The sequence below is a fragment of the Phalangium opilio genome, unplaced genomic scaffold (assembly GCF_054372755.1).
Source record: "Phalangium opilio isolate 3A_F unplaced genomic scaffold, DU_Popi_V2 ptg000209l_1, whole genome shotgun sequence".
NCBI lineage: Eukaryota > Metazoa > Arthropoda > Arachnida > Opiliones > Phalangiidae > Phalangium > Phalangium opilio.
Genome location: NW_028324217.1, coordinates 16362053 through 16377327, shown reverse-complemented (window position 1 = coordinate 16377327; position 15275 = coordinate 16362053). Strand labels below are relative to the sequence as shown.

Genomic DNA, 15275 nt, shown 5'->3' with positions numbered 1-15275 from the left:
TAAGTCTTTTTCCTTGACTTTATAATCTTTGGATTGACTTCAAAATTAAAACAGAAACGGAAGACCTCATTTAAGAAACACGTTATTGATTTTCTATCCCGCAGTATTATTATTTAATTTCCGTGTTTAATTTCAAACGGTGTTTTAAAGGTTTATATTACCGAATTTACACCTTAAATTGTCCGGAAAACTCAAGGTGACGAAACTCTATTTTGGGTGTTTTTAATTTGTAAAAAGTGTTTTCTTGAATTACACTCTTTTGAAACTTCCATTTCGCTAAATATTAATTGTCCACAAAACTATTTCATATTAAAATTAATAATAATCATAAATCAGTGAAAAAAAGCGAAATTGTTCTCTCGCCTCTCTTGCCGCTCTCGCGTTATTGTATGAGACAGTTTAACTATAAATAGAAATTAAAAATTTACAGAATTGTGCTAAAAAATTCCAGTTTATAAAATTTAAAGTCTGAGATCTACCCTTATAACGCCCTTTTTGAGAAAAAGGAGTATTTCCAGATACATTTTACACCTATATAGACCGATACAGAAAGTCCTTGATGTATAACAAACTTATAGGGGCTAGCAGCCATCTTTTTTTTGGAGGGAAAAGTTTTTTGATATTAACGGAAGACGATGGAGCCACATGAGTGCTGTTAGTTCAAAACTCTCACCTAGATGGCGCATAATTTATGTAGGCTTGCAGCCGTCTACTCACTCTTCTGCTCATTTCATTAAATAGAGGCGGAATTGTTGGTTTAAACATTAAATAGCAAAATATTTAAGTTTAAAATGAATATAAACGCTATACTCGACGGTGGATTGGTATTTCCAATTGTGGGGTACGAAAAGAATATAAAATATGTCCCAAAAATTACCAATGAGGAAATAGAAGTGTTTTACAAATCTTGGTGTAACACTTCAAAACATTACAAGAAAAGCTACAAATATTTAATTGAAGGCTATATAAATTCAGCAGCTTTAATGAGTAAAGCGGACTTGTAAGTAAAATGTGTTTTAAATTGTACTATTCAATAAAACCTTTTTGCATATGGCCTACTTTATTTGGGAAATTTTTAGGAAAAATGATACAGTCTACGTCAAAGCCCAATGCTATCATAGCTATCGCAAACATGAAAATCCCCACACGGTTTGTGCCGCTCTCAAAATATCAAGTCCCACAATACTGGATGCTAATTGTGGATGCGCTGCGGGAATTAAAGGAACTTGTAACCACTCAATCTCTCTTCTAAGACTGTTATGTGTTTTGAGAACCAAAGATGTCAGTATTCCACCAAACAAACTATCTTGTACAGACTTGCCACAGCAGTGGAACCGCCCTAGGGGCAAGAAAATATGTCCCCTTTCTGTTATTGATATTAATACGCAAGCTCCCAAAGAAGGTGGAAAAAATAAACCAATTTTTTGCAAGATGTACGAAGTAAGCGCAACTAACGCTGATCAATCGGAGGTTGTTTCTGCGAACAAAGATTTAATTAACAACCTAAATGAAAATGGAGAAAAAGATGGTTGGGCTAGCATACTGCCTGACCCCAATGAGTGCACATGGGTCCAAACAAGATTTGGATATGTACCTGAAGGATCCCCATTAAGTTTACAAATTCCACTAGAAGATTATGGGTTTGATGTGATCCACAACCTCGATGTTTTCCCAAGCCCGATTTTCAATGTAACGAAATCAACAAACCGATTTTCAATACCTAGTCATACCGATTCAAGTCAATTTACTCCTTGGAGTGCAGCTAGACTCTCAAAACAGTTTTCTTCAGCTGAATTAATGATATTGAACGTATGTATTACTTAAAGGACTATAAATAAGCATTGTTTCCTGAAAAACGTCTGATTTTCTATTTTATTTTAGAATATTGAGGTTAACTATCAAGAAGCTAAAGATTTAGAGAGAAATACCAGGGATCAAGCCGATTCGCAACTATGGAAGAATGAACGTGCTATGAGGCTGAGTTCTTCAATGTTTGGTCTTGTTTGCAAACGGAGGAATCAAAGTTGGACACAGGCTGGCATAAGAAATATTGTAAATCCAAAGGACATTGGACATTTAAATTCAATTAAATATGGAAAGAGATTTGAAGAAATTGCTAAAACCAAATACATAGAGAGAATGAAAAGCCTTGGACATAACGTAACAGTTCATACATCTGGCTATATAGTCGATCCCACCCAATGCTGGCTAGGAACCTCTCCGGATGGTTTGGTTCATGACCCGAAGGAGAAGAATCCACATGGACTTTTGGAAATTAAATGCCCTTCGTCAATGCGTGATAAGACACCAGCTGAAGCTCTCAACCAAGATTTCCAAGTTCAAATGTTGCTGCACAAACCAGTTTTAAATGAAACACACAATCATTTCTATCAAATTATGGGGCAAATGGCATTGTCAGGCCTACGTTGGTGTGATTATGTGACATATTTTCCAGCTGGGTTAATAATAGTTAGAGTTCATTTCTGTTCAAAGAAATGGGAAGAAATGCAATCAATTTTAAAAAACTTCTATTTTGCACATATGCTACCTAAATTAGCTATTGATAAAAAAGTAATTAACTGTGATAAATTGGTTAAGCGTTCCTAGTTATTCAAATAATTTGTGCAATACCAAAACGTTCCTGCAAATATTTTTATTTGAAATTTACAATAAAAAGTATCCTCTTTCCATAACAGATAGTCTCTTAATTTTACAGAAAGTGTTTCATATTAAAAACCTTTTAAAATATAAATTAATGTTCATCTTCGGAAGCGCTATTTAAATTTACCACTGGGATTTCATTTTCTTCACTAGCATCGCTATTTTCAAATGCCGAAATTTGCTCATCTTCAAGATGCTCATTTTCGGGTTCTAAAATTTCTTCCTGGAAGTCATCTAAATCGTCAATATGAGTACTGTTTCCTGGTTCTAAAATCTCATCATAATGATCAATCGTTTGTGTGCTGTCGTTAAATTTTTCAGTGTTTTTAATTATGGAAGTTTGGAAATTAGATAAAAGGGTAATGACTGTCCAAAGCTGATTGATTATTGGAGCAAGGCTAAGGGGAACTGGACGGTCAAGGATGTGAAACCCTCTAATACGAGCTATTCTGCGTTCCACATGAATACGTAGAGCGGCAATTTTTTGAGTTTTTTCAAGTTCAGCTTTAGTAAATTGTCCATTCTCACCGAGAAAAGGAGGCATATTTAATTCTACCCCTTTTTTCTGTAGCATTTCTTTTATTAGGAAACCCTTATCACACATGACACTATCGTTTGGGGAAAATTTAAGCGAGAGGAATCCACTTCTTCGAGTTATCTCTTGGTCAGAAATATTTCCGGTAAATAAGTGCGACACAAACGTTACATATCCATTAGGACTTATTCCAATAAGTCCTTTGAAAGTATTGCATGACTTGTAATTTGAGTAAGTGCCAGACTGCAAGACCAAGGATTTGGAGGTTTGACATTTGAGTTCAGTTGCATCAAGTATAACACGCGTTCTTGGATAATCTCTTTTAAATTCATCGGGCATTGATTCGTCAATTTGTTCCCGTGTTGGCCATATATTAATTTGTCCCAGACGAAAGTACATAAAATTTATCCATGTAATACAAATAGTACTCGCTGTGCTTGTCGACACTCCGAATCTATCTGCCAAATCTTTTAAAAATAATCCAAGTCTAAGACGCATTAGAACTAGCAAAAACTGGTCTTTCACGTCTAGTTTCCTCGGTCGCCCAGCTGATGAAGACTTAGTGACTGTTGTTTGGGGTTCTTTCATCCCTTTCCACAAATTAATATTTTCACCGTTAGGCCCAGGGTTAAGACGATTATACAGTGTCATAAGTTTAGCGTAGCTTGGCAACCCAGTATAAAACAAAATGTCTTTGTCTGAGTTCTTAATTTCATCTATGCTAGGCTTTGAATCCTTAAATTTTTTCTCAGCTATCGTCTCTTGCCTTTTTATTGATTTCAATTCTTTTTCTGCTCTCCTTAACTTAAAATCTTTAACATCTATGATTCGGTTTTGGATAGAAATTTTTAGTTTTAGTTCTTCTATGAGAGCTTCAAACTCCTTAAGTTTTTTAGCACAATCACAACTGCTGACCGAGTCTTTGGTATCATTGTCTACAACATCTATTACCCCGTTAGTATCTTTAACGATTGGGTGCAAATAATCAACGTTGCGATTAGTATTATCATCATCAATTCCATCTTCAACAGCTTCATTTAAACATTCAACACTTTCAATGACATTTGATAGAGTTTCTTTTACGATAGTTTGAATATGTTTTTCATTTTGATCAATATTATTATTTAATAAACCGTTTGTAAAATTCCACTCAAATATTGATGGCACTGCCCCCTTTTTCAAATGACGAGGGCTTTGGAAATCAGACGTTTTGAAATGATTTGAGCATACAAGAATGTGTTTCTTTGCATTGTAGATATAATCGCGACGACGTATTCGTTTTAACCAAAACTGTCTCAAAGCCATTTTCTTCACTGAAGGCACTTGATGGAAAGATACCTAAATAATTGAAACATTTTAATCTCTAATCTTTTCTTATTTATAACCTCCGGAACAAATGGTTACATTTTTTGCTTTCTCACTCTGCTTGCAGTTTAAAACAACGCACCTTTTTCCCATTTTGTAGACCAAGGCTTAAGAACTAATGCGTGGAAAACTGCTGTAAATTAAGATATTTCATTTCGAAATGTAAAGTTTCGTTTATAATTGACATACCTTTCTCTGTTTTTTCTTAATACTAATTTTTAAAAGAGATATAAGTGATAAACACATAAAGACACAAGAATCAAGAATTAAGAAACAAAATTTCACTTCAACTACGTTACTATAACAAATCGCTCAGTTGAGTCAGTTAAACTAGCCAATCAGGATTACCGCGACGAAAGTGCCATCTCTGAAAAATTACGCGCGTGAATATTTGCCCTCGAAAAATGGCGCATAATGTATACCCCTGTAATTCACAATTCTCCTCTGGCTATTTCTGTATCGGTCTATTAACTTAGCTTTTTTTCGTAGATAATGGTCACCTTTAAAATACCAATATAACACCGTTTTTGTTATTCATGTGAAAATGTTAGGTGTTATATAGGTGTATTTAAAAAGTACACCATTTTCACTCCAAAGAAACACTCAATTTTTTGTGTGTAGGCTTAACTATTCGCGATTAATCGGGAAGGAAAAAAATTACCAAGGCCCAACTATTCAGTATTCGATTTGGAATAAACTATTCGATTTGGTATTCGATAACCGGTTCGATACCCAAAAAGTGGTATTCGCACACCCCTAGTATGCAGTAATGTGTGGCACTTCCAAAATATTGTTGTTTGTCTCATTTTTACTTTCCAAATAAGATTATGCCTTTTCCAAAATTTTGTTGTTTACTTCAAATATTGGAGCTTTCTCGAAAAAATTTTCTATCCTGGTGTGAGAATTGTAAATGTTTCAGCGAGTGTTTGAAGTTTCACAGCAATATTTTCGTCACGAGTCCTTGTTATTATGTTCACCCTCTAGTAATTTTTCAAGATTAAGTGCACAATGCGTTTAGGCGCTCGTGCGGTCTCAATGGCGTAAAGAACATGCAATTTGCAAATTTTCCAAAAAAAATTTACCAACTTGCGGCGGGTTTTAATTTTTTCACTATTTTAATTAATCAGAATCAAGTGATGGTTGGGTTAGTTAGATAAAGTAAAATCTTACCGTAATGGTCATGTTTAATGGCGGGTTTAAAATTTCACGATTTCAATAAAACTCGCCCTTTATTGATAATGCCACCAACCGTTATGTTTCTTCTTCATTGTTGAATTTGTTAGACGACCTAGAAAAACTTTAAATTTCGCGGGACTATTTATCACAGTCAAACAGTGGCGACATCTGTACAAATCTTCTAGTTTTATATGCATGTACGCGTGGTCACAATCTACCAGCATTGTTGATCTCTCGCGTTCTGGTCATGTCACTTCATGTCATTATAGCACAATTTACATAAAGTAAGTGATTGATTTTTATGTACTTCCACTAAATATAACAGGTTATGGGCCCCGCACGTCTGTGTTAACGCGTAAACAAGAAGAAATTACACTAAGACAAGTCAGACAAGAAAAGTAAGCGATGTATATGCTTTTCCAACCCACCCAATAAAGTGACAAAGGCCTAACGCGCCCACGAGGAAGACGACACAGTGAAGAGTCAAACGTTTAACAAAGACATTCGTAAGGCACAGTTGATGAGCCGCAGTTAAGTGAGGATACTGCACACAGAGCGGACAAACGTTTAACAAAGACATTAGTAAGGCACGATTGATGAGCCGCAGTTAAGTGAAGATACTGATATCAAATATGTACTGTTGTTAACGCGACGAACGTTGACTCAAAACTACTGAAGAACAACCTCTATAAAATAACATTCACCATGGGAGACGAGTATAAAGTGGAGAAATTAAACTCGAAGAATTATCGTTATTGGTCTTTGAGAGCCCAGGGACCTGCTAGAAACTAAAAACTGCTGGAATGCCGTTAATCCTGGTTTCCCCGATGAAGCTACGGCAACGCAACAAGCGTTGGACCACAAAGCAAAGGGAATTTTCTACATGATACTTAACGATGAAAGTCTGGATGATATTGCCGACTGCGCTACAGCGAAGGCCATACACTCTAAGAAATGGAAGTGTTAAAAAAGTGTTAAAACGGTGTAAACACCGTAAAAACACCCAAAAGAGAGTTTTATTACCTTGAGTTTTTAGGGGCCAATTTAAAGTGTAAATTCGGTGTAAAATAACACTTTTAAAACACCGTTTTGAAATTAAACATGTAAAATTATAGTATACTGCGGGTTTCTTAAAAAAGGTCTTTCTTTTTCATTAATGTTTTAATATTAAAGTCAATCCGAACAGTAAAACATTATTGAAAACCTTAATTTTTAAACATTTTTTAAAGATGATATTCATGAAAGAATATATTTTTATCCTTTAAATAAAATTAACAAGGAAATTGGTAATCCGACGGTATTGTACATTCATAAAGCACTGCTAAACGTGTTAGGTGGCACTCTGAAAAGCGTTATGCGACACTCTTAAAAGTGTTATGCGACACTCTCGCAGTGGCGTCGCTAGGCCTTTTATGGGGGCTATAGCGCCCCCAAATTTCAAAGTTAGCCCCCTCAAAAGAATCTGTAAACTATACCAAAAAATTGCTCGTAGCCCCTAAAATTCTTTAACAATGTAGTGTATAAAAATTATAATGAAAAGTTCGTTAAGTTTCATCTTTGTAGAGATGAATTTCAATATCAAACAGTAGTGGGGACTAAAAGCAAACGAAAACTAAACTTAAAAAAGACGAGTGAAATTCTTTCATCCACAATTGTCTCATAGTCAATAACTCGGTTCCGTTCTCTTTATCAATAAAAGTTTGTATATCTTTTATATACGAATCATAAGATTAAGCCCCCCCCAAATTTCAAGCCCTAGCAACGCTATTGCACTCTTGAAAGTGTTACGCGATACTCTTTAAAGTATTGTGTGACACTAAAAAAACGAGACTAGGTTAGGTACTAACCTCACAGTAGGGCGACTATTATTATTATTGTTACTATTGGGGAGAGGGGGCTCACATCCTTGCACCGATGCCTGAGGCATATTGTGCACCCTCATATTCAGGCCTTGAAGAGACCTGTGACCGCGGTGTAGCGTAGAACTCGTTCCACCGTTATGGACTATAAACGCCAGCTTGAGAGGCCAACATGTAGGGCACATGCTTTTGTGACATGTCTTATCTTTATTTTGAGAAAAATTAGAGTAGAAAATGGTTTTTTTTGAAATATTTTACAGTAGATTAGGTCAAAGGCGTCTGGTGTTCGAAAAACTCTTCGTGAAAAGAGATTGTTAAATTTAACAAGTTCGTGTGCATCTACTGCTGGGATATTATAGCCTCCAAAACCGATTTAACACCCGATGCATTTATACTAATTTAAACTTTCTGCCTTTTCAGAAGTTATTAAGTCGGTGAAAACGACCAACTGATCATGCAGATTCACGCTGGATTTTATGCAGTTTCACATTGCATGAGAGAACTACCCTTGCATAAAGGGGTATAGCTCTGCATGTTAGAACTGTCCTCTTAAGTTCTCTCAAGGTGGAACCTTGCTATTAATATAGCGCTATTCGCGAATAAATCAAACACTCTGAAAGGTGTCATGCGACACTCTTAAAGGTGTTATACGACGACCTGAAAGGTGTTTTGCGTCACTTAGAAACGTGTTATGCTACACTCTTAAAAACGTTATTTAAACTCGGAAATGTGCTATTCTACACCTTTTAAGGAGTTGCACAACACTCATATGAGAGTAAAAAATTAACTTTTAGTTCGATATAAGAGTTAAAAAGGTGTTAAAATACACCTCTATTGCACCATTTTATTCTTATCTTTAACACCAATTTCTCAAATAAGTGTTATTAAACCCTTTCAGGGGTGTAAATGAACACCTGTAACGGTGTCAAATTTGGACCCATATAAACTACTTTTAAAGGTGTTAAAGCACACCCCAATTTCTTAGAGTGTATGGAATGCTCTGAAGAGTATACATACAGTATACGACACATGGCATGGTTTATTATTATTGAAGGATTTTGTAAACACAAAGAAACTCGATGAATCAATAGGTGATTATTTAACGAGACGTAATGGCCTATATCGTAAGGTGAAAGACGCTGGATTTGAGTTCTCAGAAATCGCGATAGCAGGGTTTGCCGTTTTGGGACTACCGTCAGAATTCGAGTTTTTGTCACGGAGTCTGAGACTCGACCAAGGTGATCTATGCATGACGAAGCTTAAAGCAAAACTCATAGAAGAAGAGAGACTATTGCAATTTTCCAAAGATAACGAAGATGGAAGGGAACGTTCTTCTTACCGAAACGAAACTAAAGCCCTTGCTACTCAAGCATTCTCTAAGGGTAGAGGTCGTGGAATTAGCAGAGGCCGGGTTCGAGGAGGTCCTGCGAGGCGGTACTCGGAACAAAATGACGCAACTGGAGGTACGAGAAGAGATACATCCAGAAATTCAACGGCAGATTATTCAAACCGACGATGCTATAAATGTCTGGAGTTTGGGCATATCGCAAGAGATTGCCCATATGACGAGGTAGAAATGAAGAAAAAATGTGATGAAAATACTACTAGCAAAATGCACTCATCATGAATAGCTAAATTAAGCAGTACGGAACTTGTCAAGGTAGAAAGCGATGCACATATTCACCATTTAGCGCTAAAAGCCACGAGAGAAACAAATCGAGATGCAAATGTAAATAACATTTGGGTGATGGATAGTGGGGCGACGGACCACATGACGTCATCTCGTGAGAAATTTGTTACTTTTCAAAGCTACACTCTAAGAAATGGAAGTGTTAAAAAAGTGTTACAATGGTGTAAACACCGTAAAAACACCCAAAAGAGAGTTTTATTACCTTGAGTTTTTAGGGGCCAATTTAAAGTGTAAATTCGGTGTAAAATAACACTATTAAAACACCGTTTTGAAATTCAACATGTAAAATTATAGTATACTGCGGGTTTCTTAAAAAAGTCTTTCTTTAACATTAATGTTTTAATATTAAAGTCAATCCGAACAGTAAAACATTATTGAAAACCTTAATTTTTAAACATTTTTTAAAGATGATATTCATGAAAGAGTATATTTTTATCCTTTAAATAAAATTAACAAGGAAATTGGTAATCCGACGGTATTGTACATTCATAAAGCACTGCTAAACGTGTTAGGTGACAGTCTCAAAAGCGTTATGCGACACTCTTAAAAGTGTTATGCGACACTCTCGCAGTGGCATCGCTATGCCTTTTATGGGGGCTATATCGCCCCCAAATTTCAAAGTTAGCCCCCTCAAAAGAATCTGTAAACTATACCAAAAAATTGCTCGTAGCCCCCTAAAATTCTTTAACAATATAGTGTATAAAAATTATAATGAAAAGTTCGTTAAGTTTCATCTTTGTAGAGATGAATTTCAATATCAAACAGTAGTGGGGACTAAAAGCAAACGAAAACTAAACTTAAAAAAGACGAGTGAAAGTCTTTCATCCACAATTGTCTCATAGTCAATAACTCGGTTCCGTACTCTTTATCAATAAAAGTTTGTATATCTTTAATATACGAATAATAATATTAAGCCCCCCAAATTTCAAACCCTAGCAACGCTATTGCACTCTTGAAAGTGCTATGTGATACTCTTAAAAGTATTGTGTGACACTAAAAAAACGAGACTAGGTTAGGTACTGACCTCACAGTAGGGCGACTATTATTATTATTGCTACTATTGGAGAGAGGGGGGCTCACATCCTTGCACCGATGCCGGAGGCATATTGTGCACCCACATATTCGGGCCTTGAAGAGACCTGTGGCCGCGGTGTAGCGTAGAATACGTTCCACCGTTATGGACTATAGACGCCAGCTTGAGAGGCCAACATGTGGGGCACTTGCTTTTGTGACATGTCTTATCTTTATTTTGAGAGAAATTAGAGTAGAAAATGGCTTTTTTTTTAAATATTTTAGAGTAGATTAGGTCAAACGCGTTTCTGGTGTTCGAAAAACTCTTCGTGAAAAGAGATTGTTAAATTTAACGAGTTCGTCTGTATCTACTGCTGGGATTATATAGCCTCCAAAACCAATTTAACACCCGATGCATTTATACTAATTTAAAACTTTCTGCCTTTTCAGAAGTTATTAAGTCGGTGAAAATGACCAACTTATCATACAGATTCACGCTGGATTTTATGCAGTTTCACATTGCATGAGAGAACTACCTTTGCCTAAAGGGGTATAGCTCTGCATGTTAGAACTGTCCTCTTAAGTTCTCTCAAGGTGGAACCTTACCATGAATATAGCGCTATTCGCGAATAAATCAAACACTCTTTAAGGTGTTATACGACACTCTTAAAGGTGTCATGCGACACTCTGAAAGGTGTCATGCGACACTCTGAAAGGCTTTATACGACACTCTGAAAGGTGTTATGCGTCACTCAGAAACGTGTTATGCTACACTCTTAAAAACGTTCTTTAAACTCGGAAAGGTGCTATTCTACACTTTTAAGGAATAGCACAACACTCATATGAGAGTAAAAAATTAACTTTTAGTTCGATATAAGAGTTATAAAGGTGTTAAACTACACCTCTATTGCACCATTTTATTCTTATCTTTAACACCAATTGCTCAAATAAGTGTTATTAAACCGTTTCAGGGGTGTAAAAGAACACCTGTAACGGTGTCAAATTTGGACCCATATAAACTACTTTTAAAGGTGTTAAAGCACACCCCAATTTCTTAGAGTGTATAATACTGATATCGAAGTAGCTGGTGGAGGAAATCTAAAATGTACCGGCAAGGGAAATGTTCGTATCCAATTAGCCAAAGAATGTGGAGGCTGGAAATTAACTTTTCGTAACGCATTATACGTACCTGAGTTAGGAGGTAACCTCATGTCTGCATCTCAGATAACTGACAAGGGTCTAGAAGTTCTACTCAATAACCAAGAAGCTATCATTGAAAGGGAAGGTGACATCATTGCCAAAGGAAAGAAAGAAGGGAATCTATATTATTTCAAAGAAGAGATAAGTCCTATTACTGTCAAATCATTGGTTACCAAGACGAAAACCACCTCTGAAGAAGTATAGCACAGACGATTGGGTCACCTGCATATTGCCGCGGTTAAACAACTAGCTTGTAAAGATTCCGTAGCTATAGAGATTGACGAAGATCCTCAAGATGAAAAGTGCGAGGTTTGCATGAAAGGTAAACTAAGAACGAAAACTTTTCCTAAACGGAGTTTGACTAGAGAGACAGAAACGTTACGTTTAATACACTCTGACGTCGTAGGACCGATAACACCTATTTCCAAAGGGGGTTCTAAATACTTTGTAACTTAAACCTTCATCGATGACAATACAAGGTACACTGAAGTCCATATGTTACAACGCAAAAACCAAGTAGAAGGTAAATTTGACGAATATAGACGAAGAGTGGAAAATTTTCAAGGAAAGAAGATCGTCACACTCAGAAGCGACAACGGGGGCGAATACCTTGGGAAATCTTTCCAAAGTAAATTAACGGAACTAGGCATAGACCGTCAACTGACAATCCCAGGAACACCGCAACAGAATGGCGCTGCCGAACGAGCTAACCAAACGATTCTTGATACAGCAAGATGTATGTTAATAGAATCAGGCATGCCCACATCCTTTTGGGCAGATGCCGTACACACGGCCGCCTACGTAAGAAATAGATGCCCAACAGTTGCAAATAATGGAACGCCTCCATTAGAACTTTCAACCCGCAAATTTATCACACGTTAAGGTTTTTGGATGTCGTGCTTGGGCGGTAAATAAACAGAGATCCACTAAATTCACGGACAAAGGCATAGGATCGATGCATCTTCATAGGATATGACACACACGCAAAAGCATATCGCCTTTGGGATGAAACGAATGACTAAATTTTTATAAGCCGTGATGTAATATTTGAGGAATCCAAATTTCCTTTCAAGCATCGAAGGGAAGAAGTGGCCACAAAGTCTCTCAACCTCAATGATACTATATGGCGTGCATTCGATGTAGAACACCATCCAATGGGTGTACCAGAAATGGCCACTGAGTCACAGATCGATATTTCTAGTTCCGATGAGAGCTTTGATGACGAGCGCACTCATAGCGAGGAGGGGAATGGAAATATAGAAGAAGACAGGGAAGATATAGAAGAAGACAGGGAAGATGGAAATGTAGACGACGGGGAAGATGGAAATGTAGACGACAGGGAAGATGGAAATGTGGATGAACCGCAGCAACCCAATTGGATGAAAGATTATAAATGTAACACCGCAGCAAGCTTAACAAAGAAATCAGACCCGCAGTCTCCAGCCGAAGCTTTGAAGGGTCCAGATAGTCATAGATGGAAGCAAGCTATGCTTGAAGAAACAGAAAATCTTTTACGCAACGACACATTCACTTTCTTAAAAGGTTCAAAACCAAAACAGAGGGCAATTCGTTGTAAATGGATATTTAAAAACAAGCATGACGAGAAAGGTAACTTAGCAAGACATAGAGCGAGATTGGTAGCGTTGGGCAATACCCAACGACCCGGATTGGATTTTGACCAAACCTATTCACCAGTAGTGCAAATGAAGACTACTAGAATTCTTTTTGGTATCGCGGCTGAGAAAAATTGGGCGATACATCATTTGGCTATAAAGGCTGCGTATGTAAATGCTAATATCGATGAAGATGTTTACATCGAAACACCGGAGAATTTTCAAGAACTATGTGAAGAATTGAGAAGTTCTTTCCCTCATATTCCACCATCACCAGAACTACAAGATACTATATTAAAATTGAAGAAAAGTATTTACGGTTTACATCAATCAGGTCGTTTGTGTAATATACACCTGGACAAATTCCTTAAATCCCAAGGACTACTAAGATCTCGAGCAGATCCTTGCCTATATTATTGCAAGAATAAAGAATTTTTGATCACAACCTATGTCGATGACCTTGTACTCTACGGAAGTTTAGAAAACATTGAACATTTCAAGAAAGCTATACAAGGTCAATTTGAAGTTAAAGATCTAGGGGAGGCTAAGCACATCTTATCAATGAGAGTAAGGAGGACACAAGGTGCCATCATCTTAGACCAAACATTATACGCCGAGTTACTCGAAAGTATGAGTATGTTGAACTCCAAACCTGTATCAACGCCACTCCCTTAGAAAAATCTTCTTAAGAACTCTTAAGAAAATTTCTTGGGAAATTTCTTTGGAAATCCTCAAAGCGTTCTTTAGGAAATTGGGGAATATTGGACTCTTTTTCTTTGGAAATTACTTTGGAAATATCTTTGAAATTTTCTTGGGAAATATCTTTGGAATTTTCTTGGGAAATATCTTTGGAATTTGCTTGGGAAATATCTTTGGAATTTTCTTGGGAAATGTCTTTGGAATTTTCTTGGGAAATATCTTTGGAATTTTCTTGGGAAATATCTTTGGAATTTTCTTGGGAAATATCTTTGGAATTTTCTTGGGAAATGTCTTTGGAATTTTCTTGGGAAATGTCTTTGGAATTTTCTTGGGAAATGTCTTTGGAATTTTCTTAAGAAATGTCTTTGGAATTTACTTGGGAAATGTCTTTGGAATTATCTTTGCAATTTACTTGGTAAATATCTATGGAATTTTCTTGTGGAACATATAGAGAAGGTTATGGGGTAAATTAATTTAGCCACTAGAAACGAGGATAGTTCTATCATGCAGAACCGTATCCCAATACTGGGAGCGCAGTTCTTATATGCTGAACAACACCCCATATAGCGAGGGAAGTTCTCGCATGCAGTGTGAAATTGCTTATAAAGTCAGACATTTAATCGACTTTAAAAGATCCGTAAACGGCTGAAAGTTTTGACCTTGTGCAATTGTATGGGGTACTAAGTGGGTTTTGGAGGCTTTAATGGCCAAGCAGTAGATACAGACGTTGTTGTTAAATTTAATAATGTATATTCATTGAGAGTTTTTCGAGTATCAGAAACGCGTTTAACCTAATTTTCTCTACAATATTTTTAAAAAATATTTATTTTCCACTCTAATTACGCTCGAAATAAAGATGAAACATGCCATAAGAGAATTAAGCAACAATTCCGACTGCCAGCTTAGATTCCCTGTAAATCTAAACATAACGATTTTAATTACTCTTATTTTACTTTTAATCTATATTATCCTTTACATAAACACCTCACGGATTATTAAAGGCAAAAAAATATAAATAAATAGGTAGATATAACATTCCATTTCAGCGCTTGCTGAGCCTTAGCTACGGGACAAGCCGTCGTGAAACGTTTTTAAATTTTTTAACCATCAAGTTAATGTCTATCTAGGAAAACTTTAGCTAAACAATTTGGGTAAAAATGTTTTGAGATAATTATATGTAAAGCATAATTGCAATATATCTGGCCCTTTGAAATTCATCTCTAAAATTCTTAACTAATTTCGTTGGAAAATAAACCCTAGACCTTTGGAAATATATCTCTTGAATTCCAAACGAATTTCTTTGGAAAATAAACCCTAGATCTTCTTTGGAAATTTATCTCTAGAATTCTTATCGAATTTCTTTGGAAAATAAACTCTAGAGCTTTTTTGGACATTTATTTCAATAATTCCTAACGAATTTCTTTGGAAAACAACCCCAAGCCATTCTTCGGAAATTTAGCTCTAGA

General features: G+C 36.2%; 2 protein-coding genes and 1 long non-coding RNA gene across 8 annotated transcripts in view; 2 read left to right on the top strand and 1 right to left on the bottom strand.

Moving 5' to 3' along the window:
• The window catches only part of LOC149620867 (uncharacterized), a 200429-nt gene that overhangs the window by 113396 nt on the left and 71758 nt on the right, over positions 1-15275 (top strand). The gene's annotated exons all lie outside the window — the stretch shown is intronic.
• Positions 540-2693, top strand: LOC149620871 (uncharacterized). Its single transcript, XM_089855790.1, has 3 exons — positions 540-1000; positions 1080-1809; positions 1882-2693. Exons 1-3 carry the CDS (start codon positions 792-794, stop codon positions 2605-2607), a joined length of 1665 nt encoding a protein of 554 aa, XP_089711916.1. The 5' UTR covers positions 540-791; the 3' UTR covers positions 2608-2693.
• Positions 2643-5033, bottom strand: LOC149620870 (uncharacterized). 6 transcript variants are annotated; one of them, XM_089855786.1, is made up of 3 exons: positions 4751-5033; positions 4601-4694; positions 2643-4534 (listed from the first exon to the last, which is right to left on the bottom strand). In XM_089855786.1, the coding sequence occupies exons 2-3, from the start codon at positions 4652-4654 to the stop codon at positions 2753-2755; spliced, it is 1836 nt and encodes a 611-aa protein (XP_089711912.1). In that variant the 5' UTR covers positions 4655-4694; positions 4751-5033; the 3' UTR covers positions 2643-2752. The 6 variants fall into 6 exon arrangements, with proteins under 6 accessions (XP_089711912.1, XP_089711914.1, XP_089711913.1 ...); XM_089855788.1 differs by having other exon boundaries at positions 4644-4694; XM_089855787.1 differs by having other exon boundaries at positions 4601-4691.